Source organism: Physcomitrium patens, chromosome 11 (genome assembly GCF_059467195.1).
Source record: "Physcomitrium patens ecotype Gransden chromosome 11, ASM5946719v1, whole genome shotgun sequence".
Taxonomy (NCBI): domain Eukaryota; kingdom Viridiplantae; phylum Streptophyta; class Bryopsida; order Funariales; family Funariaceae; genus Physcomitrium; species Physcomitrium patens.
This window is the reverse complement of record NC_143420.1, coordinates 12370265-12396559: the sequence shown is the minus strand read 5'-3', so window position 1 is coordinate 12396559 and position 26295 is coordinate 12370265. Positions and strand designations below refer to the sequence as shown.

The following is a 26295-nucleotide window of genomic DNA, read 5'->3' as shown; positions in this document are numbered from 1 at the left end:
ATAAAAGTTACAAATTTCAAATCTATCTAATACAAATGTCAACAATATATATATATATATATATATATATATATATATTTTTAATTAGTCAATTTTTTATTTTTAAAAATATTGATTTAATAGTATACTATATTACATCTCATATTCAACCATATAGAAGGAAAAAAAAACAAAAAAACGAAAAAATAAAAAAAAACAAATGGATAACAAATTGACATACTTGGATAGTCTATTAGTATTAACATCATTTTCTTGTTATCATATTGGTTAAAGTGAGCTCAAGAATTTAATTGGCTATTGACTCTATTTCTATGCAAAACTTTAGTTTTGATAATTTTTTATTCTCTTAAATAACTCTAATAATACAACATAATTAAAAAAACTACTTATTTGGCAATAAAGAAGATTTTTTTTGGCAGCCATTTGAGGGTGATCTAAGTTAGAATTTTTAAAGAATTAGAAAATAGATTATCATTTGAATTCCAAGCTTCAAACATATATTAGCTAATAATACACCAAGATGGAGATTGAATTAAAATTTGGTAAGAACTTCTTTTGAAGAAGTTTTAAGATATTGATAACTACAACTAAAAATTTTTCTTAGAGAAATAAGTCCTTTGGCTAGGTTTTCCATCTTTTCTTTGAATATTGTTAGACCAAAAAATATTGGCTTATCCTCAACTAAACATATAATTATTACTTCTTTAAATAGTTTTTCTATGGCTTATATTATGGTGTCTTTATCCATATTAACCTTGCAAGAAGCAATTTGTAGTAAGAGCCTAATAAAACTTTTAGAATATCTCAAAAGAAGAGACATATATAGAAATTTCTAAGTTAGATGCAAACATCTAGTTTGGTGGTATGAATCAAAAGACGCAATAACTTCTTGCTCTTCAAAGAGGTCCATTAGTAAACAAATTTTATTAACTACTACAAAGGAGTCATCATTTTGATGACTAACTTGCATACTCTTCTTGACTTACTTTGCATAAGACATCATTGTTCTTTGTACTCTTGCCTTGGCATGTAAAATTTCAAAATTTCAAAATTCTAAAAAAACACTAGATTTAAAAACAATACTACACTCCAAGATGGGCTTCTATCCTATTTTCTTCCTTTCAATCACATTGAAATTGAGAAATATGGCTGAGGTTGTGCCAACAAAGTACCACAACTATTTAGATTCATGTATGTATATATATTTTAGATTCATCTAAATATATATACCACTTTTTTATGGTCTATAGTTTTATTTTTAATTCGAATATGGACACAATTATAAGCAGAAAATTTGCTAAACTGTATGTAAAACAACTAATGCAATCAATGAACTTTTACATTTTATCATTAAATATATCTATATTAATACCAAATATCAAAATACAATCAAAGAAAAATTTTGGTTTAAAGAAAACAAGATGAAGGTGGTAATACATTATCTATGAAAACTAGTCATATCTCCAATTTCTCCTCAAACTAGTCAAAGACAAATAGTTTTCAACAAAACTAAACTTATTCACATTCAAGTTTGTACATTCATCAAGCATACACAAATACATGCTTCTATTCTGACACATGCTAATTCATGTACCAAAATACTCAATCAAATAGAAACATTTTTTTTTTTTTTTTTTTTTTTTTTTTTTCTTTTTTTTTTGTATACACAGACAAGTTGACATACAAGTATTCAACAAAACCGGTGTGAGTGGGATATTATTTTAGTGGGCTTCTACTTTAGTGGCCATCTGCATACTAAATTCACTAGTGATAATTAAAAGAGTCTAAAAATTTCATTTAACACCTGGATGGAGTTTAAGATACAATATCCTTCCTTTCCAAATTATTATACAAAAAAATCAGTAACAACCCATATAGTCTCTAAAATGCAAATTATAAGTATGTTTGAGTTAGATGCATTACAAACCAAAAATACAACGCAAGATCGTGCGCAATTTCACTAAATTTATCACTAATACGCAATTGGTCTATGCATGTGTGTTGCATACACACTGTTTGAAACTCTCAAGTCAGTAAATGTTGCTTTGAACTTGCTAGCAAAGGAAATGTTTCCTACGATCTTTCTTTTCCCATAGATCCATTCTAGATCATTATCGAAGCTGCACATGTCTCATACCATAATAGATATGTCTTAAAACCATGAAATGAAAGATGAGTCAAGCAGCAGCAAAAGATAGACTGAAAATGCCGTTCACACAGACCATCTCGTGGGATCGACATGTCATGGACTTTCAGTTCCTGAAGGTCTGATTCTGATCCTAAATTCAGGTTGTGTACGATAGAACAAGTCATGTAAACGTCACATACAGACTGACACGAACAAAAAGGAGAGCAGGAGGAAGGATTTAACTGAGCACAAGGGCAAAGGAAGAGCGCAGAAGAAGCTTGAGACGAACTGAACAACATTCATATGGCAGCGCAGTGAAAGGGGTGGAAATAATCATGTGGAGTTGATTTTCTGAGTAACATCGCCGTTACGGATTGTTACACGATGTGCGTCTCTGATGTACAGCGGAGAGTTATGCGCAACAAGTAGTTCTCTACAAAGTATAAAACAAAGGGTCTCCCAAGGAGACATCGAATGCTGTCGTAAACATGGTAGATCATCAAAGCGTGATAGGAACAAAACCAGTGTGTTGAGGGGGTTGAAATGCAGACAAAGTAATGAAATTTTAACCTAACTCTTGACAAATCCCAGCTGGTTCTCCTTCGCGTAGCGCTCCATGAATCGCATGAACCGGTCCCATTCGGTGGTGTTGCGCATGACGTACTGGCTTTCGATCTTCGAGGGTTTTCCATTCAGGAATTTGGCGCTCACCTCGACGGTGGATAGAGTGCCCTCCTCGTCCACCAGGTACAGGCCGGTGATGTCTCCCAACTCCCGAGAGGCGTCGAACACGGATGGTTGATCAAACACAAAAATGGCTTTGCCATTGGTTCCGTTGGGGGATCGTGTTAATCTGATCTCAGGAACGACACGTTCGTCGACTCCGCGGATGAACTGGATCACTGGCTTCACCTGCATGGTCGACACTGACCTGCTGGCCTTTCCGCCATTGATGGCTGACATCTGTGTCGCTGTTGAGAGATCACCAACGTTGCCAGCGAATCCCGACTGTAGACTGCTTGTGGTTCCAATTCGACAGATGAATCCTGAATAGATCATTGAAGAGAGTAATAAGAATTCTGTACTACATATCACTTGCTTGCCTACGCAAGAGAATTGGCTTCTTCCATCGAATAGAGCATGATATGTGCAGTTCATCGCATGGATATCATTCTCCAACAAGTAATGATCTGGTTAAATGTCAAACGACCAACGGAACAATAATCCACACTAAAAAAGAACCAAGAATATGTCGCAAACACGCTGGAACAACCCCGTGCGTCCCTCCAGCACCATATCCGATCCCTGTGCGCGTGCACGGCACTCAGTGCTGACTTCAAACAAAGAAGAAATCCTCACAGTCCTGTAAGTTCGCGTAAACTAAGTGAGTGACGATGTACAATTCCGAAATAACGTTATTCACGCGAATTAAGCACCATAATTGCAAATCAGGCTCTCCTCCACCACCCCTTACCCAGGTATCCGACCAGGTACTTAGTTAATCACACAGAACAGCTGATTGAGATTACACGTTCTTCTCCCCGAAGCAATGCTGGGCATGGCAAATTTGACACTCTACCCAACCACGGGACCAATTCACACACCACAACCCTGCAAACACCGACAGTGCAGGCACAAGAGCCAAGCAACTCGACCCTCATGACTACAATCTCGAGCTCAAGCGCTAATCGCACCCACAACAATCCAACCACATTGAAAGCGTAAACACAAACCAGCGCAGATCCAGAATCAGCAAACCCACCAGAGCGCAACGAGAAGAACACTTCGCCCGGCGCGCACGGGCACCCAGCGCCGTTGCTGCTATTGCTGCTGCTGCTACAGGCAGCAGAGCTCAGCTGCATCCCGGCGACGCACGGCGCGGTCGCCGCCATGGAGGACGCTGCGACGACGACGACCATGGCGAGGGTGCGCAAGGAGGCGGAAGGGAGTGAGCGGGGGCCGAGCAGTCGCGGCCAAGTCGAGGCTTGAGGTCGCGATGCGCGCGATGGAGGTTGTGGCGGAGCGCGACGCGCTGCAAAATGTGTCGCCCGGGCCATGTGGATAGGATCGCGGGTCGCCCTCTCTCGGGGACCCTGCCCCCCTTTATTTTGTGTTGTGTGCCCGTCCCCCCCCCCCTTTCAATGCTTGGCCTTTCTTGCCTTTTGTTGTGTGGCCTTCTTGGCTTCATTTCTTTTTGTCCCTTTTTCTCTTTTGCGTTGCCCATGTATTTTATTTTATGGATTTTTATGGATTTAACAAGAAGAATTATGTGTATTTGTTTTTGTCAAGTGAGAAGAGGGAGGGAGAAACATGTGGTTACGAGTTTTTTGTGTGCACCATGTGGGAGAGATGTTGAAAATTCATTATTATTGTGTTATTCATGGGTGAGAAATATATTGAACATCTTAAGAGTCTACTTGGTTTTAAATTATTGCCAATGTGTACAAAGAATTTGTATTTCTTGGCTGACTTTAATAATTAAAAATAAAAAATCTTATCAATGTCTTTATTATAACTACTTGTCTGTTTGATGTAACTACATTGAAATTCAAATCTGAACAATATTGATACATTAAAAAAAAAAGGCTAAAAGTATTTTTAATAAACATATTGAATTATTTATTTATTATCATTATTATTGCTTTAAATAATAATAAATGATGATTTTAATTGTTCAAATATTATTTAGTGTTGAAAATTATCACATGATTATATTATTAAATAACATACATTGCACTTCAGTAGTGATTTCCAAACTTGAAATGAATTGTTGTACTTTAATTTATTATTGTGTATACATCACAGATTTACACAATTTAAAGCTAGACAATGTCAACACAATCTTGCTACTTTAAACAGTTCAGTAATGTAAAGAAAATAGGATTGAAAGTTAAACATCAAATGGCCACAAATTTCAAATATACAGAATAAATACATAAAAACTTACAAAGAAATTGTGGATGAACCAATTTTATATCTAATTTTCTTGCTATTAAATTCCTACCTTATAATGAAATAAAATAAAATTTTAAGATTATGTATATATATTATTAAAAGAAATTAGGTGATCTATATATTTAGGAGAGAAGATGAGAGGTCACAAGTTTTAAATCTTTTAATTGGCTCAAAGTGAGAGGTTTCTCTTAGTAGACTTTGTATTTAGGAAATTCGACTTTAAATTCATAAGAAGAAAAATACAAGGTAGAATTTGATTTTTCATACACAGCACAAATGATGTTGTTCATTGGAATTTGTGATTTTTACAGAAATTTAAAAGTTATGCAAAAACAATTGCTAAAATTATTATTTTTTCATTTTTTTTCATAATCTTTACATATAAGATATAATCTAACATATTTGGATTTGTATTACATAGAAATAATATGAAAATCTCAAAAAAAAACATATTTCTTCATGCTTTTAGTTTAATTTTTTAAGAGAATATACAATTATCTAACCATTTGGCGCTTTAAACTCCAAATTCATTTAATAGTGCAAATTTTCAAAATTTGAATACAATTAATATACTTACTATTATTTTGTGGTTAAAATAAGTATCTAACTATTGAAGCAACAGAATTGGAATTAAATTGGTTTACATAATTTTGAAATCTTTCTCGTCAAATTCTCATTTCGTTTCATCAATCTAGAACATACTTTGCAATCTAGCAAATCACATGCTGTCTGTGATGTTCTTCAGAAATAAGCTAGCCCTGGACACAATTCAAAACAGAAAGCCCCGTCAACAACGCGGCGGCGCAAACAATGCAATATTCTGCACTGCGGAGCAATCTGGCAGCTCAACAGTGACGAAGCAAAACTCGAGATTCAACATGAGAAAAAGGAGCTGTGTGTACCCACAAACAAAGAAGAAAGAACCGAAGCAAAAGTGAGGGTGAGTACCCAGCTGAGAACTATTGGTTTCGGACTTCCAGCTCCTGGTCTCGAAGACTATATGGAATGTGCAGAAATCATTGGTGAGGATTTCCTTACTGGATTCAATTACCAGTTCTGATGGTGGAATTACAGCACGACCAGCTTTGAGAGCACCCAGAGGATGGCTGTGATGACCATGTCATGTGATCTTTGCAACTCATTGCAGACGTGCTGAATGCTGGCCGAAGATTAGAGATGTTACTTTGAGCTGAAGGCGACGTTTGGAACGAGCCCAAAGCATTGCAACTCTTGCATCCTACGCTGTCAGTGATCCAGGTCCATTCCACCCACAAAGACCTCGAGAAGAAAAGAGAATTGACATTCTTCACGAAGGGCATCCTACTTAGGGCTTAGCATTATGATTTTGGCTGAATTCTAGAGGACTCTGGTGCTGTAGGCAGTGAACAGAATCACGAGAATTGCACGATTAATGAAGACCTCTATAACCTGTAAAGACATGGAACACAGCATTCTCGTGAGAATAGAGATACCAGTACCGATTTAGCAAAGCCGTGTCGTAAAGGTGCACCGCTGCGGAAAGCTTTGGTGTCCCGATTCAAGAGAAGAGTATGCATGAGCCGGGGGCCCATCATCTAGTCTAAATTGGTAGGCCTCCTTTGCACTTGTTATTACAGATGAAAGAAGGATATCCTCAATATCCACTGCTACTGTTCTGAAGCCATCTGGTCTGTGTTGGATGGTGAAGTATTTTACATATCTCACCATCTAATTCAAAAAGAACCTCACGAGAAAGCACTCCTACTTTCCTACAGCATACAAGAACTATACGTTATTGACATTTCTTCAGGCCTTGATGAATGCATTGAAGAAAAATAAGAGTCTATTCAACTCCAGAGCAGAAGTTCTGTAGTAAGAACGATGATGTGGGGATAGACGATTATTTCAAGCATCTCAAGACGAGAATTGAAGAGAGATGTTTGAGAAACCTTCTCAGGCGCAGAAAATCTTTCAACATCACTCGCAATTTTATGCCGAGGAGCTCCCTCGACTCTCACCAGCTACTCAGAGTCGTCAGCAGACACCAGTGGGACGGAGCCATGCGGATTCCAGCCAAAGGGCCGTCGCTCCATTGTTCAAGGATAGAAAACCCTTCCACATGCTCCAAGTCCCCGAGGACACTCGGCAGATTCGACCACGATTAGAAATTTGGTCCTCACGCACCGAGGGATGCAGTGGAAACAGAACATAAAAAGCAATGAAATAAGAAAATCAGATCGCCGAACTACACTACCTAGTGCGCTTCTGGCAACACCGGTATCCGTCCCCAAACCAGTAACCAAAACCAGCGGAACGCAGCCCAACTGCTCAAAAGAACACATCCACAACCTTGGAGTCTCCACCATCCATCCATCCTTGTATCAGCCTAGTGGGCCACACCGGCAGTGCTTCTCGCAGTAAAAAGTCGTGAAAGCTTTTTGGGCAGCTTGGCAGGGATTTGTTGAGCTTCTGGGCTCATTCCGTGCATGGAGCAATTTCGCAAGTGATAACATATGCAGGGGTTTAGGAGATTCGAGCACAGGCAGACTGGATTGTTCCCTCCTTGTACCCTTTGACTTTGATTGTGGGGACAGAGCAGATTTATGGGCTTTGGAGGTTCAGTCTGCCTGTACCACTTTTTTGGCTGAGAGGATAAGTGTGGCTTACATCATTTTGGTTTCTGCTATTTCTCTTTGTAAGTAGCAGTAGTCGTCGCAACTGTGCGGCAGATTGTTTGTCTTTTTGTCAAAGGATTTCCAACTAATTGAGGTGCAGCTACTTGGAGGAAGGGTATCTTGCGATTTTAGCAAGCACACTGCCATTTCGTAGACTGTCTTGTTTGGATACTGTTTTTGGAATCCTTCATTCATTCGTCAGGAGCGAGTCAATTTGTGCGAGGACGTAGTGGCCGCCGAGGAAGAATTTCAACATTTCGTATCTCTGCAAAGAGCAATCTTAGGATATTGCATGCGAGGATTTTAGGGGTGCGGGGATTTCTTCTGCAGCATCGAAGTTGAGAGGGGCTCCATGCGAGAGCTGAAACATGTGCAGTAGGAAGGTGGCTTCTTTGCGAAAGAAGCGAGCAGTATTCGGTGGTGCATTTGGTAGATGACCTAGTTGGAACTACCAGTTATCAGTTCGATACCGTCTTCTTGGAATTTGAGCATGGTGGTTCGTTCGTAATTAGCTGGGTGCATTGTATTCAGTGCAGAATGGTTAGGGTTTCGTGTGAAGCAAACGAGAGTGTTTGGAAGAAAAAGGAATCATGTTGCAACGTCCATTTCAAAGGGAGGACTCGGCAGTGATATTCGCTTGATTGACGCGTTATATGGTTCATCTCCATAAGTTTCAAAACTATAATCTCAAGAGGTTAGCTTGTCTCTTTCTGTACTCGTACTGTCTAGTAAATAAATAGCAGGTCATCCAACAGAAATCAATCACTACTAAAGAATTTTATGATCGTGCGACGAAAATCCTGAAAATTAATACGTGGTTGTAAAGGAAACAGGCCACCGTATCTTGCTACAGCATCATATTCATATTGCCCAGCTTACCAGCTGAAGACCGCCTCGAGACACGAGATACAGACTGCGTATCACTGGATTAGGATATATCTTCTGAAAAATCAGGGTACGATATTCTATCGTTTGCTTTTTGTCAATTGCGTCTATCCATGAGGACTTGGTTTGGACTCTACTCCATCTTTCTGAAAGTTCCAGCACGAATATCTCCTAGCCGGGCCATGTTGGGCCATGCACAACGAGCTTACCGATGTCAATTTTTGAGCTATTTGGCTAGTCATGGCAAGGCACCGCAAGTCATATCTGCTCAATTTGGACTACCAATCGTGGCGTTTATCCAGTAGTGTGCAGAGTACTGTGATGGAAATGACGCAAGCTAAATGCATGCTATTTGTGCTGGATTTATTGTTGCTCTCCTTTCGCAGGTATCGTGTCGGATGTTGTACATGGTGCTGAGGGCGGCGAACAGGGCGTTTGGGAGTATGTAACAGTGTGCGTGGGAGCAGGTGCTTCACCAAAACCAAGTATTCCCGAGGGTGGGCTCCTGCGGTGCTGCTAGGGCTAATTTATGAATGTGGAAGCAGAGTGAGAACATTGTTCATCGGCTTTTTTCTCGTCAAATCAGCCGTGCCCCTCCCAATACACATGTAAGTTCTGAGATCATTCAATTATTCACCACTCTTCCTTCACTTCATTTCCCTTCACTCTACTTCCAGCAGCGTTTTCCCATGAGTGAACAAGCCAGTGTAAAATTCAGCGAAGTTCGGATGACTAATGTTGAATTTCTTTCAATAGTATCAGTATTAGAATATCGTTGAACGATGATGGGTTGACGAAGTGGGAGACGCTGTCCAGATATGAGTGAGTATAATGCTAGTTTAGCCAAAGTTTTTATGTTTAAGAGGCTCTCTCAAACACTGCCAGCCTCGTTTGAGCCAGGTTGCTTCTGGCCTGTGTCTCATTGTTGTTGAGAATTGTTGTCAACTCATCGCAAGTGGTGCTGATGCATTCAATGGCTGTTTGCTTACGGGGTTGAATTTATTATTATCCAATTTGTTGCAAGAACGCATTGGTGTCATCTCTGGTCGTTGCATTATTTCTCTCAGATACATCGAGCACGAGGCTTTTATGAAAATGTAGTTCCGAGCCACACGGTGTACGAAGTGGACTGTCCCGATCAGTGGTGGCGCCGCTTCACAAATGATGGACAGTACTTGGTCTGTTTCAGTCGAAGTTCCCAAGATTTGCTCATCTATCGGCCGCTATGGCTCTCCTACCACTCCAAGACTTCCGAATACGTCGATGAGCTTCCTGCGGGAGCTAACAAGTTTGAGAGCCATTTTAGCTTGCTGCATCGTATTCCTCTGGCCACGGGTCTCAACGAGGGCATATGCAAGGATTTTTTCCTGTCCACTGAGAACAATTTGTATGGGATATTTGCAACTTCAACGGCTCCAGATCAACACAATGTTACCCCTGCACCAGCAACTCGGGGCGCCGTTGCAGGGGTTCCTTGCATAGAGAAGATAACCTTTCTAGTCGTCCGGCTAGCGGATGGGGTCATCACAGCTCGATCAGTTTTCCAGGATGATTACATCCATCTTGCGCACAACCAAGGCGTCTTTCTGCATGATGACCTGTTGGCTATTTTGTCTGTGCGGTTTCAGCGAATCCACATTCTTCAGATTCGAGATGGTGGCCTCTTTCTTGATATTCGAACTATTGGTGAATTCTGTCGAGAGGATGATGAGCTCCTTCTTAATTCATTGTCTCAGGTCAACTTTCTCCTTTCTCCAGTATAGTGATGTACATATTTTTAGGTTTTTGCGAAGTTGGTAATCATCATCTTCTCTGCTTTCCACTCTATCAGCAATGTGTTTGCAGCTCTCGATGCGAATGCTTTTTATTGAGTCCAACCAACTGTCGCATGTGAAACAGGAAGAGGCTCGGTTTCAGCAGGAGCAGGCAGCTCAGCGAAAAGCAAGGGGTTTGATCTCCGAGTCAGGATCAGCAGCACCTGTGAAATTCTTTGGGAGCAAGCCGCGGACAAGTGGAAATAGCAATGGTAATGGCAGTGGCAGGCGGCCGTGGTTGCGTAACCCTTTAGATGACCCAGGCACCTCCATGCAAGCCTCTGAGAGCCCCTCCAGTGGCAATCAGCCTGGTGTTGATATACTCGATGTGCTCTACGATGATTACTTTCGAGGCTTTTTCTCAAGCTCCGTTGACGTTGATGGGAGTATCAGACTGCAGCCAAGGAATCACCCCGTTAACACCCAAGACAATGTTCATGTGTGGCGCTTTGTGGAGCATGAGCCCGACCCTTCTTCCATTCCAGGGCGTCATTTGAGGCTGGGTGGGGAATACAGCCAGTATGAAGACTCTACTGGAGGACATCAACAGCCTGGTGTAGCTGGAGTGGAACTTGGTACAAGAAGAACTGGACGAGAACATCCCCACGGTTTTCAAGGTTTAGGTGGCCGTGGGGAGTACGCCGCTTATGAGAGTGTTGTAGGGCGTCGCCGGTTTAATGGGAATTTCTCTGGCAACGGGAACGGGACTTCTTCTAGCGGCGACAACGTCGTGATGGAATTGGGACAAGCTCATGGACATCTTAGCAGCATTGAAGAACATGGGCTTTCAACACGTCCTGCGTCCACCTTGATTAGTAGTAGGTCCTCATTCAGGGGAGCCGAGGCTATTTCCCAGGACGAGGCTATTTCCCAGGACGAGGCTAACCCTCAGGCTGGCCCTTTTAATCTGTTATCGAGATCCGGTGGAGCGAATGGAGACTTGGGTGCGACCTTTTCCAGAGGTATCTCAAGTAACTTTTAGCTGACTGACTGACTGATGTGTCTGTTAGAACTCAATGTTCAGATTTGTATCTATTGCTCGCTTTATCAGAAAGTCCACATGTATTAGTGTTATAGTAGTATCAGGAACTCATAATCTCATACAAGGTGAAATTCACAAGCTTGTCCAAGCCTCGATATCACATGTCACATAGTTTCTGATAATAATAACTACCAGGGGTTACAGCACCTTCACTTGCTCACCCATCTGGGAACGGTAGGGGAGGTGACATCATCGATTCCAATGCGGGTATAGATGCAAGGCCCGAAGACCTTCAGCAGCAATGCAGCCAGATACTTGGTGGACTGAAGCACCGATTGTTATCCTTCATCTTGCAATGTATTCAAAACGACAATTTAACTCCTGCGGCGGTACGTTCTTAGTGGTGCCCTCGTGAAATGATGTTTTTGGAGAATTGTTATTGATGTTGCAAAACTTATTGACTACTTTTAGGCACTTATTGTTATTTTTATTGGTTTTGTTACCACTTTATTATTTGAGTTATGCTTGGTTGTGATAGTGAAGCTTTGGGAAGCTTAATTTGACACTCTTACTTGGTTTCATGTTGTTTTGTTTAAGTCTGGTGTATCCTCTGTATGCGTGCAGAAGGTTACACAACTGAAGCGCTTTTATTTTAACTTCCAGCAATTTGTGGATCTGGTTATGTGGAAGGTACATGTGTTGCTTAATTACAACAGAAAATTTAGCTAGTTTGTGAACTCTACTTACTGATAGGCTAATTTTGAATAGAAGTATTTCGAACAGGTTCTGAGTTGTCTGTTAGGAACGTTTGTTGTTTGTTTGATTTTGTTTGTTTCTCATGATGCTCTCCCCAAATGATGAGCTACAATAGATGGTACAAATGTTTCATTATAGTGACTGATCTGCGTCAGTGTTGTGATAGGTACAATTTTTGGATCGTTGTCATTTACTTATTAGGTTTGGGAGCATTGATGGTTTGGTGAGTATTTCTGAGCTTTGTTTCTTTTCTGTGGTCTCGCTTGGGGTGGCTTTTGCACATTGTCGTCCACATTTTAACACCTCTTTTTCAAGACAGATGATTTTCTTATTTCATCAGACTTATTCAATTAGATTTTGCAACTGCGTTTCTCACGCACTTCAAACTCATTGCGTGTTGCTGGAAAAACATCTACAGCCGTTTGTGTGTTGTTTTGGGGAATTTATTAGATTCGTCGATGGGGTTATGCAGGTGGCGCGAAACTCAGAAGCCTCTAATCAAACATCATTTTTGGCAGTCTACAATATGGAGACTACAGATATGCGTGGTTTCTATCAGGTAATTGGAAGGTCCTCTCTGGAAAAGTATTCCCTCTTACTATTCTTAACCTTAACGTTAAGTGCTTTTTTTTTTTGGTTAAGTTAGTGTACTTGACAGTGGATTTCGTGACACTGCTAATCTTATTGCTTTGGAACAGAACAACTCAGAAGAGTTGCTGCAGTGTGTGGAGCGATACAGTGATCAATTCAGAATGGCTCCACAATACCCCTTGTATATGAATTTTATTTCTAGCTATTCAAACAACTCCTTCGCTCGAGAGCAGTTGCAAAAACAGAAGGCGGTCAGCATGACCAGCAAAGTTAGTACTTATCCGCAGGTATATTCCACTTCAACGACTCTAGGTCAGCTGCAGTTACAAATGTTCTTTTCAGATAATGTAGGGATGATCTGTAAGACTACTGAATTATACCAATCTCTGCACCGTGCAGGTAGTAAGAAGAACCTTGGCTTCTCTTCCCCACAACTCCCAGTCTCTAAGTCCGTCACCTTATTTCGACCAATACCTCTTCCACTACGATGAAAAGGTTCGCATTCGCTACAAAAGAACTGTACATTGGTATTGTTTTAGCATTTGCCATCTATCATGTCATGAACTGCTTTTTGGGGTGAGATGGTCAGTTGATTTTCCGGTTTCACTGCATTGATGCGTATCTCTGTCGTAGACTAAGCAATTCAATGACTAGTTTATGAATTTATGAATGTTGAATGGGTTATTTAGCTTAGAATTGGCATGGAAACAGTTGAACTGAGTCACCTGCCACTGTGACGTTGCAGTTGATATCAGCTACTGATCGACAAAAGCCTTGCATGGAGCATCCTATCAAATTCATATCCAGGCGGCGGCCCAACATACTCAAGTTCAAAATTAATCCTGGTATTATGCATAATTCTCTTGAATGCTATTGGTGGTGTGCGTTGATTGGATTGGCGTTTGTCATCTGCGCTTGTTTTCAAATCTACATTAAAAAGGGGTAGACGGACTTTAATATGCTGGTGGGCTACCCAGTCCGATCTAGCAGGTGTTAAGGGTTGCTCATGTTATTGAATTTTGGCGGAGTTCGCATGTCTGCCAATGAGCTCCAAATTATTTGTTTGCTGTGAGTTATGGGTAGAAGCTTCGAGTTAATACGTGAAGTCACATTTGTAGAGCGATTTGTTCTAAGATTACTTGTTGAATGGGTGGCAGGTACTGAGTTTGGTTCAAACGATAGCCACATCAAACGTGTAGCATCCTTCTTCTTCCATCCCATTTTCCCCTTTGTCATCTCTGTGCAGCAGTCATTCATGCAGACCACTGTTGTAAACTTCCACTTCAGAAAATGATATCATGTTTACTTGAGATTTTTGATCTGCAAAGATTTGAATACTGGTAAGTCAAGTTCAAAGGCCTCAAAGGGGCTTCTACTTTTACAGCATGTCTAACAAGTTTTGTTCGTTGGGTGGTTTTTTATTTTTCTACCAGCCATTGATCTTTTGAAAAAAATAATAAAGTTTTTAACATGAGCTTCTATTGAGGTCAATAAAGGTTGATGCTAATCGTGCTCAGTGGCAAGTTATTCCTTGGCTTATGGTTATATCTTAATGGTTGTCGTTTTTTCGCATTTCGGGTTCAAGTAGCTTCTTTGATGTAATATCAAATTGCAATATAGGCTACTTTCTTTCCTTTTAAGTAGCCCTCAATGAAAAAACAAAAACAAAAAAAAAATAGCATCAAATTCTATAACATCCTATATATTAATGTGTAGTTAAGAATCATACAAAACAATGGAAATAACAAAAAGTAAAGAGAAGCTCTAGCACAACTAAGCATAAAGAACTAAGAGATTATCTTACACTTCATTCATTTCTACAACAAAATTGCATCTTCTCTATTCTAATATAGACACACCATTATATCCACCAAGATTGTGCAACAAAAAACACTTTGTATCCGTGTAATATTTAATTTGTGCTTTGTTTACAACTTTGAATTATTTTTTATGTGAACTTTTTAAACTTTTTGCATTCATGATTTACATCATTACTAAGTTTTTTTTTTTTTTCTTTTTTTTTTTTTTTTTTTTTCTTTTAGATTTTAAAAGAAATATCCATGATATCATTTCCACAATACTTGAATCTAATTGCTTGAAAAAATAAGACTTACAATATATATCATAAAATAATTAAAGTAGGTCAAAGTAGATTTTATAACATTAAAAATCTACAAAATAGATCCGAACATAAAATTTAAGTTCATAAAATTATTATTTGCAAAATTGTGCATAAAAATACAACCAATAAAATCAACAAAAAAAAAAAAGAAACAATTTGTGAAATAATTTCTTACTAGAATTAATTAAGTAGTTTTATTTCCTATAGTTTATACATCACTTAAAGAAGCTATGCACATACCATTTGTAGAATTTTTATATGCATATGTGTAGTAGATAATAGATATACATCCTTTATATATATATATATATATATATATATATATATAAATTCATTAAAAAACTGACAGCATGTTTTGAGCACAAAGCACTTGTAAAATTCTTGGTCTTTAGTGTTTACTTGATATTCTTTTGATGTTTGGCAACTCAGACAACTCTCGACTTCCAACCTTTCACATGTTTCGGATTTGATATACTCCAATATAAAGCAACTTTAAGACTTTGCGTAAACAAGGAATGTATCATGAGCAGAAGAAGCAAATGCAAGGTGTCATGGGTAGAATGGAATCACAAAGAAGGTGATTGAATTAAATGTACGAATGTTGAATTGGAGTCATAAGATTTTCTAAGAACCGAATACAGGTTCACTCCAACTGAAAACGTACTTTCTACGATTTCTGTAGGTCAGTTGTGCCCACTAAATACAAATTCACACTAAATACAGCTCGAATCGTTACAATCTTCGCGAGTTCATTCGAAAATTCTCTTTGTCACCCGCCGCACCCTCCCTTCTGTGGCCACTGCTGAATTCCCTTCGCCTACTTTTGGGTGTTGATTCATCAACTTCGACGTTTTTCCAGGTCGAATCCGACCGCACTCTCAAAGGGCTGTGGCCAGTCCTTGGAAGAGAAGGATGTACCCCAGGAGGTACAACATGCTCCCGCGGTCCTAAAACTGCGCTGTTAATCGAATCGACTGCTTTCGTTTTCAACGAAGGAACAAAGTTTTCTGGAGCGCTCAGTCGGCCTCGTACTGACCGCATTGTGGACCTGAATACAAACGCCGTGGAATTAGCTGCTAAAGCAGCAGCCCCAGTTACAAGGGCAGGAGTTGTTGGTGGCGTGGTGGCATCGGCGATGGCAGCTGACTGCTGCGGAGCTGGCGATGGGACGGACACTAGATGAATTAAACCACGTGGGACCGTTCGTCTAGATTTCAAGAGGGGGCGATCGATGCGGGGCTTCGACAATATCTGTTGGGCAAGACAGACCATGTGGTCATGTGGTCGAACAAACATCGAACCTGATGTGAGGGTTATAGATAATAATTCGAGAAATTGAACTGCATCATAGTGGAGTGAAAATGAATGGTGAGAATAAATTGGGAGAATTGGGTGCCCAGCATGTGCTGAATTGCAGAACGCAGGGTAAGTACAGTATACCTTATTATTTCCGATATCTGATAGTGGTCGACGAGGTCTTTTGGTCCCAACCTCATCTTTCTTTCTCTTATTTCTTGTCCCAAGGGACACCGTTGCTTCAGAATATTGTTGCTCTTCAGGACTCAGGGGACTGCTGTGTAGACTGTTCTTCCATGCCGAATCCAATAACGGCACTCCCTTCCTCACCAAAGCTTGCTCAATCTCAGAAGATGGACTGCCTGGCTGCTCTCTCTCAGTTTTGAGATCCCCACTGAGTATGCATCGCTGCTGCGGTGTCTCATCAACTCGGAGACCCCCCATGGCCGCTGTCATCTCTGCTTGAACAGGTGCTAGTGGATTAGCGGACAGCAGTGGCGCTCCAACCGCAGCAATCTCCCAGCGGTTAGCACATCGACCGATTTTGCATCTACACTCCGGTCCGCAGAAACCACCGGCTGCTTTGCATTCACATTTCTTGGTTTTACAGCCCGACCATGGAGAGCAATAGCAGCAATGATCAAACTTGGACTCTTTGATCTCGGAAAAGACTGCACAGCCTGACCCATTTAAACGATCATTCTCCGCAGAACCTAGCTCACTCGAGTGCAACGGGTGCTGTGAGTCAGTGCTAGATTTTCTGCTAACAGAAGGGTGCTTTCGTCGACCCAAGAGAGCGCGGGTTCCTGATTGTGCCTTACGAGCTACAAGTCTTTCGTAAGATTTGTCATTCTCTCCGAAGTCTGACTCGGTGTCGGAGAAACTGGTACAAATCTCAAACTCTGATTCCGAATCCGACAAATCCATATCTGATTCCAGAAGAGAGTGCCGGACTGTTGAGGGAACGCGCGATACCTTCACAGTAAAAAAAAAAAAAAAAAAAAAAAAAAAATTGATCGAGGATGGCTTTGCAGCAAGGCAATCAAGTTAAGAAAACAAAATAATTCGGCAGATGAAAATTTATGAACTTTTGTGTGTGATAATTGATTATGTTTACTGTAATTAAGATACTTCTAACTCTTAAAGAAGGTTCTAAATGCAATGCTAAACTGATTCTGTTGGTGGAAAATTAAATGTAAATTCATAAAATTGAAATGGAATTCGAATACAACACCAATTTGTTGCTCTAAATTTCTTGACGATTAAGAAGACAGTAGCTACAAATAGAGGCATGTGACCATTAAAAGTCTTGTTCTGGAAATGATTCAACCATTCCCTGGAGTGATCTGGAAGTAAATAGCATAATTCAATCTAAAGATTCATCATAACCTCATATACCCAAGAATGAGACCTAAACCCAAGAACACAAACAAGAATGCTGGTGGATCATGGAGAACATAGAATAGCGAATCAGCGGCATACCTTCCGAATGTCAAAAGTCACATCAGTTTTGCGTGAACCTTCGCTCCCAATGTCGTTGTTCTCGATCTCAATCCCCGACTGAGTTCACACCAATACGTAAAACTCATTAATTCGAGAGAGAAGAAGGATCTATACATGGCCTTTGAAATGATATGAATTTATCTGCTTGAGAAGTTGTCTTTGAAAAACGACTTACCTTGCTGGCTGCTACCAAAGCCTTAGACAAGGCCTGATTTGCTAGCAGATTTTGTCTTTCAAATTCCTGACGTTGCACCTCCGCATGTTTTAGAAGGCCCTCGACTTCTGCAAGCTTCTCCTTCAATTCCTTGTTCTCGTCTTCAAGATCTTTGAACCGACATCTGAAACAAATTCACGAGACAGTTAGCCGTAACGAATGATTCGACAATGAAACAAAATATGAGAGATGAGAGGCAAGGTTACAGTCGGGCACACATCCAAGTAGATGGCTGAATACCGAAGGGACATGGCTAGAAGAGACCGTTGGATAGCGTATGCAAACGAGTTTTGGAAAAGACTAGTTACGGATATGTACGACATAATGTTGGGATGGTACATCGGTATGAACAAACCTGGAATAGGATGTGACATCAAACATGAGGTGTAAGAGGATCTTCGCATCCCCCATGGAGCGCAAATGCTGCCAACGTGCCCGACCACTGCAGGCTCTTTCACGTTCTTCCGCCTCCGACAGCTGTGAAGCCATCGCCACCATATCTCCAGAAGAGGAGCTTAGAAGGCTCTCTAAGTAAGCGATCCGGGCGTGTCTGCAAAATGTAACCTCCACTTACATTACAGGCTACTCATATGACAATCTAAACAGAACATTAACGGCAGGTCTACAGCATGCTAAGCACCGTTGAGAGATTACACAAAAGACATTTAAGGTGTACGTCAGACATGTAAAACATCACATCCATCACACGGCGACATCGACCACCAATTATTATGAGGGAAATAGCGACATATTTTGCGTACCTGGCGTTGGACCCCTCATCAAGATCACTTGCAAAAGCAAGTTTACTATCAGCTTGTAGTCTTAGTTCCATCAGTTCCTTCGCTGTCGCAGCACGTCTGTTTTTAAAGAAACGGTGATTTACAATGAAAATATTAAATACTGAAGATCTTTTACTTACAAAATCACAACCTATGTGGAATATCATTGGCAATAGGAAGTTGAAACCACTTTGCAAAGAACCAAGATAGGAACACTTACTCTTCCTTCTGTTTCTCAGCAGAAGAACGAACTTCATGAACCCGAAGTGCCATTTCGAGTTCTTGTTCAAGCCAATGCTGCAATAATTTCTCATTGCTCTGCGAGTTACACCCATTACTTCTATCAGAATACTATTTGTAGTACAATAACTTAGGTTAGATGCTCAGCAGAGACAAATTAGTGAGTTCCCAACGACCGTGAGTGAGACCTGTGCTGAAGGACCGGCGAGAAGTGAAGTGCCTGCAAAACCAAGGAGGTGGGTTAGGGAGATTAAGCTGAAGACTTGAACTGATAGCACAAAACTCTAGTTTGAACCACAACAAAGATTGGGCAGAAGTGAAAGAGATACCATTAGGCATAGTGTCTTTAGAGGACTTCCTGGCCTCTTGGAGCTCTTTTAGACGCCGCATCGCCGTTGCAGCCTCTTCTGTCTTTCGTTGAAGTACCTGCAGAAGAGGATACAAGTTGTAAGATCAGCTGAAATTGACTTTCACCCAACATTATCGGCAGTAAGACCAGAATATATTGCGAATCTCGATACACTCACCATTTTCTGGCGCAGGTGTAAAGCTTGAATCTTGTGCAACTCGTAAATATTGCGACGCCCTTCCTTCTTCAGCTGTATGCATGCGAAATGGGATCATTAATTACTATCACACTGTGGTTCTGAAAAAGCATGCAGCCACGCTTAGCTTGGATTCGAAGTTAGGCAGATAGAGGTGATGGAAATTAACCTGAAGAACCTCTTTCTCTCTGGATGCTCTCCACAACCGAAACTGTTCAGATTCTTGCTTCATCTTTTGCTGTATTTGTACCTGATGATGCAAACCACTGGTAATTAGCTTCAAATCGAACACCAGTACGAATACATACGAAAATATCGAAGGGAAAAGCCTAGAAAGGTGGTGGGATTCTGTGCCTCAGAATATTGCAACGGATATGCCACACGCTAGACATTTCTTAAGAATGATGAAAGTATAATGTGCTAACCTTTTGAGTCTTCATTCGAACAATCTCATCTTGCAGACCCTTGGCAGCTTCATCACTGCGCTGCTTCTGACGAAGAAGTTGAGTCTGATTCTCTTGCTTCTTTCTCAAGTCCGCAATCTGGTTCGATTAGTCGGTAAGATGAAGTCAATACTCCTACGAGACAGGTGATCGAGATATCCACTGACAAAATCCCTTCCTACAAATTCAGTTTTAAGGCACTAACCACAAACCTGAGTCTCCAGCTCATTCAATTTTTGTGTATAAGCATCTTGATGTTTCTGTGCACTTTCGTCGGATACATGGGAAAGGGTCTCCAGCTCCATCATCAACTTGTCTCTTTCTTTCTGCAAAACACAATCTCTTATTTAAAATTTACGTAATTTTTTGACAAGCCGGTTTGTCCTTTCCCATGTAAAGGTGCAGCACAAAGGTAATGTGAGCCTACCTGCAAGAGTCTCTTCTCCTCCTCCAGCTCAATCAGCTTCTTTTCGAAATGCTGCTTCAAGACTAGCGTATCAATTCGAATAAAGGATTTCATCTCTGCCTGTACGGACATAATCCATCAGTTTGCTGATATTCCTTAATCAAAGATATTCCCAAGAAGAGTTTCGGGATTATTAAACAAAGGAAAAATCTCGCAAGTTGACATTCACATTACAAGATTTCATAAAAGATCAGTTATCACCTCTTTCTGCTCCAGGCATTCATTCAATTCCTGCAATTCTTTGTCTAAGTCGGCCTGTACTGATGTGTATTCCAACTCCTTGGCAACAACGTCAGCCTCTACCTCTCCAGAACCCTCACCTGCACGTGATCGTCCGTCATGATATGTCCATAAAAAGTAATCGAACTGCAGACTAGAAGAGACTGAAATGAGCTGTTAAAGTCAGAAGCAAAGCCAACTCACAAGTAATGTGGTATTCCCACAGATAGTTCAGTGCGTCACTCGATTCCACAAGAACACAAACAAACAATTAGACCAACAAGTTGACAGATATTCACGCTAATCCGTACCAGGTGATAAGATATCTCCATTGACTTCTGGAACTCGAGGAGAGGCTTTAGATGCGCTGCCCTTGACAACATTAAAGACATCAGAGTAGGGCGGTGTGGTGGCGATTCCAGACGATGACTTCGCGTGATGAAGTTGTTGCACCTCAGATTCTAGCTCCTCAATTCTATTTGCGTAGTCCTTCAGCAGGTCTTCAGTCTGAGTCCAAGATACAAGCAATTACGTTCTCAGAAGTACGCTCCCTCACTTTAAGGAAAATCAAACAACAGAATCATCAATTAATTCGTGGATCAGTATACTGTACCTGAGTGGTATTCTCATTCTCAAATACCTTCCCTGACCGTAGCAGATCAAGCTTGATTAATAACTTATCTCGCTCATGCTACAAAACCAATCCAGCCTTGAGAAATTTGTTCATGCGACAACGTGTGTTAAAAATATTGACGAAAGTACAGAAAATGTGATGAACATTTCTACAGCAGTCTTACCCGCGAATCCGAAGCAGCTCGTGAGAGAGAGGTAATTTTCTCTTGAGCCTCATGGAGCTCTCGACGAAGATCTACATTGCTAGACTCGAGCCATGCGATTTTCTGTTTAAAAATCTGCAAAGTAAAAACGACTAAGAAGGGACACAAACTTACAAGGGACACTAGTGGTACGCGCCTTAAGGACGGGAAAATCCAAAGCATTCGGACATGAGGAACTTAGGTTGGCAGTATTTTCGATGTATGATTCTCAAAATACATCTTGTCTTAACATAGACGAGTGTATAAAATAAGTTACGTTCTCTTCGACCAGACATAAACAACCTGCAGATTTGTACCCAGACTACGAAGCACGTTAAACAAACTGAAACAGCATAAAAGCATGCGATTCGAGCCTCAGATCATACGCCTACCTGGACGTCATTACTTGACAATCCTCCAGCTCTTGCACAGAGAAGCTCAACCCGGGCCAGCTCAAGCTGCTGTCTCAGTCGCTGCATTTCAGCGGACAGAGGATCTCGGTTGACCTAGTCCACACAACAGCCAATCATCGAAACAAAATTCCTCAGGAGATTGCATAATCACAGAGCAAGATCGACAGAAGATCTGTGAAGAATAGTGCAATAGGGTCTGAATCAAAGCAAAAATTTAGGACTGCGAGGCGTAGCTCTCACCATTGGCTTATTTTGTATGTTCCGCGCTCGATTTGCGTATTTTAAAGTGTTCAAGTTCTCTTCTGCATTAGAGTCTGCTGGACTAACACAAGCTGCAAATGGAAAATAAACAAATAAATAAAACGATTAGAATAAGCAACAAGAGACTTGCTAAAAAGTAGGTATACGAAAAACTGATTAGTTGGTAATCACCTATCATCACAGTGCTGCTATTCCCTCCGAGAGAGTCCTGTTGGCACAAAAATACGGATTATAATCAGCTTTCCAGTTGACATCTTTAGTATTCCCACTTAGATACAACATACTGCATTTTTAAAATGCTGACAACGCATCCACTTTCCTGCAGCAGTCTTGTAAGCTTGCTATCTCTGTAAGGAACGTGACCTCCCTCCTTTCTCTTTTTGTCATCCCCTAAAGCACTAATTACGTTGCCAAGTGCTAGAAGTCCCTTGTTGATTTGCACACCTGCAAAAGCCGTCGAAAACATAACTTTCAAAGATACTCGCTTTCTCGAACTACTTGAGTGCCGTAGCATCAAGAAATGAAAGCAGCACGTCAGAACTTTACAAAAAGCAAGATTACTCACTCTGCTATGAGAAAAGGATTCAGTCATTTAGCATACCTCATCAGTTTCATATACGTGGATGTTCAAAGACAGGAACTCAGACCATCAAACAGCTCCAGGAAATGAGTGAATAGAAAATTAACAAATAAATTGGATTACCTTCTTTGAATCGTAGTCCATCTGCTCCAGTTCGTTTAGCCCTTTCTGATCCCGCTAGATCCACCAAGTGCAGCTTCGCACACAAATAATCCTCATTGCAATCCTCTAGGAGTGCGTTATTTCCATCAGGAAGCATCTCCCATTTCCGACGCTGCTCAAGCGTTATGGTAAAAATGGCATGTGATCGACTGTGTTGCAGTACGGAACATTGTAAATCATTACTTACAAGTTAAGCGCCCACAACGAAAAAATTGGGCCGACGTAAGATAACACTGAACTTTTTTTCAAGTTATATTCACAATTTAGATGGAAACGAGTGACTGGTACTAAGGATTAACTCCACTTCGTGATTTCGCTGTTCAACCCTGTAAATTTACGTACGAACACTGAATAAGGTATCAAAATGAAACTGTGAGAAATATTCACGACTCCATTAAATTCCTCTTTTCTTCAAACACCAATTCTGAAGTAAGTAGCCCTGCAAGATAGCTAGAACTCACACCTTGATTGGGAATTCATGCTCGTACTTGCAGTGGCCCGACACAGCGAGCCCTGCTCCAGGCATGCTGCCATTTCCTCCAGACTTTTCACGTCAGTTTCCGTAACACCTGCTAGAGTTATGCCTCCATTTGTTGTCTCTCTAATCTGAATTGGAGGTTTTCCCACTGTTATGGGCTTCGATCCCCCTCCAAAATTGGCCTCTGTGGCCGGTGGATTTGGATCCAGCAAATCGTGAACTTCTTCCTTTAAAATCTGAAGACTTCAAGAGAGTGATTAGCGTACTAGAAAGCTTGGGAACATTTAAATGATTTAAGGGTGCAATTTTGTTCACTTCTCAGCATGGTGATGTCCATTTCTAAAAGAGAAGGATGAGAACCCGAATTAGAAAACACTTTTTCATAGCAACGACCGTTCTTGTAGGAACTCACACCTCAATATATGACACTCTGATTTGGAAATCGGTTTTAATCTTCAGAGTCTCGATTTGCTTGAAGATGTGTTGCATTGCATGTGGAATAACTCCGTCAATGTTGCCCCCAACTGTATATGCAGTGCCCATGGTGTAGGTTTTCCCTGAACCGGTCTGCAGAAATAGCCGTCGTTATCTAAAGAAGCTTTGTGCACTGAAATAGCGTCAACATAGGTGAGCGTAATACTCCATCAATTTGTTTCATCTACATCACTTACTATTCGGCAGTGCGATCAATCAAAAATGAGATTATGAAGGAGCTGTAAGCTATACGAAAACAGTCTGATATTGGTGTTAAATTCGCACCTGACCATATGCCAATACGGTCGCATTGTAGCCATGAAACAAGCCATCCACCAGCGATTTCACGCATTTTTCATACAGTCCAGAGAGAGATAAACCAGAGCTGCCGAAGACGTGATCGAATGTAAACGAGTGAGTGCCGATTCGAACCTGTAATGACCCGAGGACATTTTCTACTTCTCAGAACAATTAGTATTCGCTGAACATCCTCAATTGTAGCACAGAAAATCCCATGCTACAAGATGCAATGACATAATCCGCAATGGCGGAGAGAACTCGCGATGGAGAGAACACGAACACATGTACAAGGAACTGGCCTTTTCATGACAAGATTTCAGAGAGTGAAACATGATCAGATTCTCCAAGGTTAGACAAATTGTTACTTCAGATGTTCTAAAGCTGAGCAAGAAAAACACCTGTGGTTCACCAGGAACGACTGTAATACAATCTTTGCAGCCCTGGGCACGCTCCAACGCAATTAGAGGCCGGATATTCAAGGCAACTTGAACGGCCTGAGAGGATTCTTTTTCTGCCAAAGAGGTGCCCTCTTCTCCAGAAGTTGGCCCTTCAGCAACATTTTTTAAGTCCACCCCCATTGCCATTCCTAATTGATAGAATAAGGCCTTCCCAGTTACGTGGCCGCATATGAAAACCACTGAAACCTGTGTACTTCGAGGAGAGTGGCCTTAAAAGCTACACTAGAGATTCAAATAGTTGGAGAAAACTGGAGGCCCAATTTGTGCTGTTTGAAGGAATGTTATTAAGGCAAAAGCTCGGGTTGTGATGATGTTAGAGAAGATTATAACAAAAGGCCGTGAAACAGCAACAGGATGTGATCAACATCAAGTACGGTGTCATTGTACTCTACTCCTTGCATCTTCGCTTCTTGGAGTCATATGTTTAGTTGAAAGCTCTAGCCTGACCATTGACTCTCCAGCTACCCTGCTATGTGCGTAGGTCAAGTGTACTTGAAAAATCAGTAGCACTCTGCCTCGGCACTGATGTGCCAAGTCTCATGCATTTTAGCGGTTCCTCACACGAATTGAAGTCATTTGATCGTGATAACTGCGAATTTCCTGGAGCTTCTCAAAAAAGAGCACACAGAAGCAAGGCTCGTTCGCAATTTGCACTGGCAACGAAATGTACCATTCCCACACTAACAGTTACATTCGGTTTCGCCGACGCGATTTGCTACCAAATTAGCCAACCAAAGCACACTACTCCACTCTTCAACCCAGAGAATGTTCCAATGCACTCTAACATCGACCACAACGACGCACATCCAAATGTAATAGGACACAACTCGACTCCAACTCATCTCTAACTCTGAATGGTCACAACATTTCACAATCAAACTTAGGCAGTTGAAGTAATTTACACAGCTGCGATCGATCTGCATAACAAATGCAATCGGCTTTCGCAACATCCACATATCTTCGCAACTTGGCCCTGCTGTACCCTCCTCTCCTCACCAGGTACCCTGAATCTCACTGACTACATTCCAATATTAAGTCCTCGGAGACCTAGCACGTCTCTGAAGGCGTGCAAGAGTTGGCACGAAGGCGCAAATTTGCACCGAAACGCATTCAAAAAACCGTCAAGAAGCTTGTTCAAAAATCGAATACGGCCGTTGACATAAACTCCAACAACGTTCCCGGCCATTTTGCAATGGCAATTCAAACCTCGACGCGGCAAAAGGGCTGTGCTGTAACCAAATGAGAGTCACGGGCAACGCATCGCAACGGGAGAGAGAGCCATCCATCCGCCACTTCGAATCGTAGACAGTGGTCGAGTTCAGGAATCTAAGTCCCTATGTCTTGGGGAGTCAATCTCCCTCTCTCTCGCCATTCCATAGTGTCTGTCTATTCAGGAGATTTCGAAACCACGAGCGAGGCGCCGCTCCTTGGCCCTTCGGGTTCCTCGCTTTAAAGTAGTGTAACTTTTTATTTTAATTAAATGCATCGTATGCTTGTATAGAAGCCACAAAACCATAACTTTGTCGATTTTTTTTTTTGTAAGTTAGATAACAAAGCTTACATACGATACTTTTTTTATAGCATCATTGGTGTTGTGGAAGATAGTCGTTTTGTTAGTAGGAATTGTTTTTGGACATAAATTTGTTGGAATTTATAGACATTGGGATCTAGTCTAAAGTCTAAAACTTTATCTAGTCTATTAGCATTATATCTTCCAATTTATATATATATATATATATATATATACATATACTCCATTCCA

General features: G+C 40.9%; 3 protein-coding genes and 1 long non-coding RNA gene across 8 annotated transcripts; 1 reads left to right on the top strand and 3 right to left on the bottom strand.

The window, feature by feature from the left end:
• Positions 1-2452: 2452 nt before the first annotated feature.
• LOC112289131 (photosystem II reaction center PSB28 protein, chloroplastic) lies at positions 2453-4212 on the bottom strand. Its single transcript, XM_024534090.3, has 2 exons — positions 3891-4212; positions 2453-3174 (listed from the first exon to the last, which is right to left on the bottom strand). The coding sequence occupies exons 1-2, from the start codon at positions 4183-4185 to the stop codon at positions 2699-2701; spliced, it is 771 nt and encodes a 256-aa protein (XP_024389858.1). The 5' UTR covers positions 4186-4212; the 3' UTR covers positions 2453-2698.
• Positions 4213-5578: 1366 nt separating this feature from the next.
• LOC149988153 (uncharacterized) lies at positions 5579-7430 on the bottom strand. Of its 2 annotated transcripts, none has more exons than XR_016505544.1 (3): positions 7012-7430; positions 6032-6831; positions 5579-5841 (listed from the first exon to the last, which is right to left on the bottom strand). It is a non-coding gene; the product is annotated as an uncharacterized LOC149988153 (long non-coding RNA). The 2 variants fall into 2 exon arrangements; XR_016505543.1 differs by having other exon boundaries at positions 6032-6511; positions 7012-7418.
• Positions 7431-7533: 103 nt separating this feature from the next.
• On the top strand, positions 7534-14272 carry LOC112288606 (light-mediated development protein DET1). Of its 3 annotated transcripts, none has more exons than XM_024532971.3 (13): positions 7534-8431; positions 8564-8692; positions 9009-9230; positions 9690-10358; positions 10522-11398; positions 11623-11807; positions 12043-12108; positions 12341-12397; positions 12647-12733; positions 12873-13052; positions 13165-13260; positions 13511-13610; positions 13923-14272. In XM_024532971.3, exons 3-13 carry the CDS (start codon positions 9156-9158, stop codon positions 14057-14059), a joined length of 2529 nt encoding a protein of 842 aa, XP_024388739.1. In that variant the 5' UTR covers positions 7534-8431; positions 8564-8692; positions 9009-9155; the 3' UTR covers positions 14060-14272. The 3 variants fall into 3 exon arrangements, with proteins under 3 accessions (XP_024388739.1, XP_090110454.1, XP_024388737.1); XM_090254328.1 differs by having other exon boundaries at positions 7536-8431; positions 8571-8692; positions 11614-11807; XM_024532969.3 differs by having other exon boundaries at positions 7536-8431; positions 11614-11807.
• A 1167-nt stretch (positions 14273-15439) lies between these two features.
• Positions 15440-25942, bottom strand: LOC112288605 (kinesin-like protein KIN-4A). Of its 2 annotated transcripts, none has more exons than XR_016505542.1 (27): positions 24474-25942; positions 24061-24207; positions 23716-23868; positions 23287-23537; positions 22785-22972; positions 22404-22525; positions 22253-22292; positions 22061-22152; positions 21800-21913; positions 21390-21503; positions 21206-21283; positions 20904-21099; positions 20575-20693; positions 20335-20433; positions 20120-20233; positions 19890-20006; positions 19634-19714; positions 19447-19518; positions 19249-19345; positions 19108-19139; positions 18900-18997; positions 18662-18757; positions 18256-18450; positions 17862-18024; positions 17666-17743; positions 16328-17112; positions 15440-16138 (listed from the first exon to the last, which is right to left on the bottom strand). XR_016505542.1 is itself a non-coding variant. In XM_073537272.2 (27 exons), exons 1-27 carry the CDS (start codon positions 24657-24659, stop codon positions 15620-15622), a joined length of 4392 nt encoding a protein of 1463 aa, XP_073393373.1. In that variant the 5' UTR covers positions 24660-25942; the 3' UTR covers positions 15440-15619. The 2 variants fall into 2 exon arrangements, 1 of the variants encoding a protein (XP_073393373.1); XM_073537272.2 differs by having other exon boundaries at positions 16328-17158.
• Between the last annotated feature and the right edge of the window lie 353 nt (positions 25943-26295).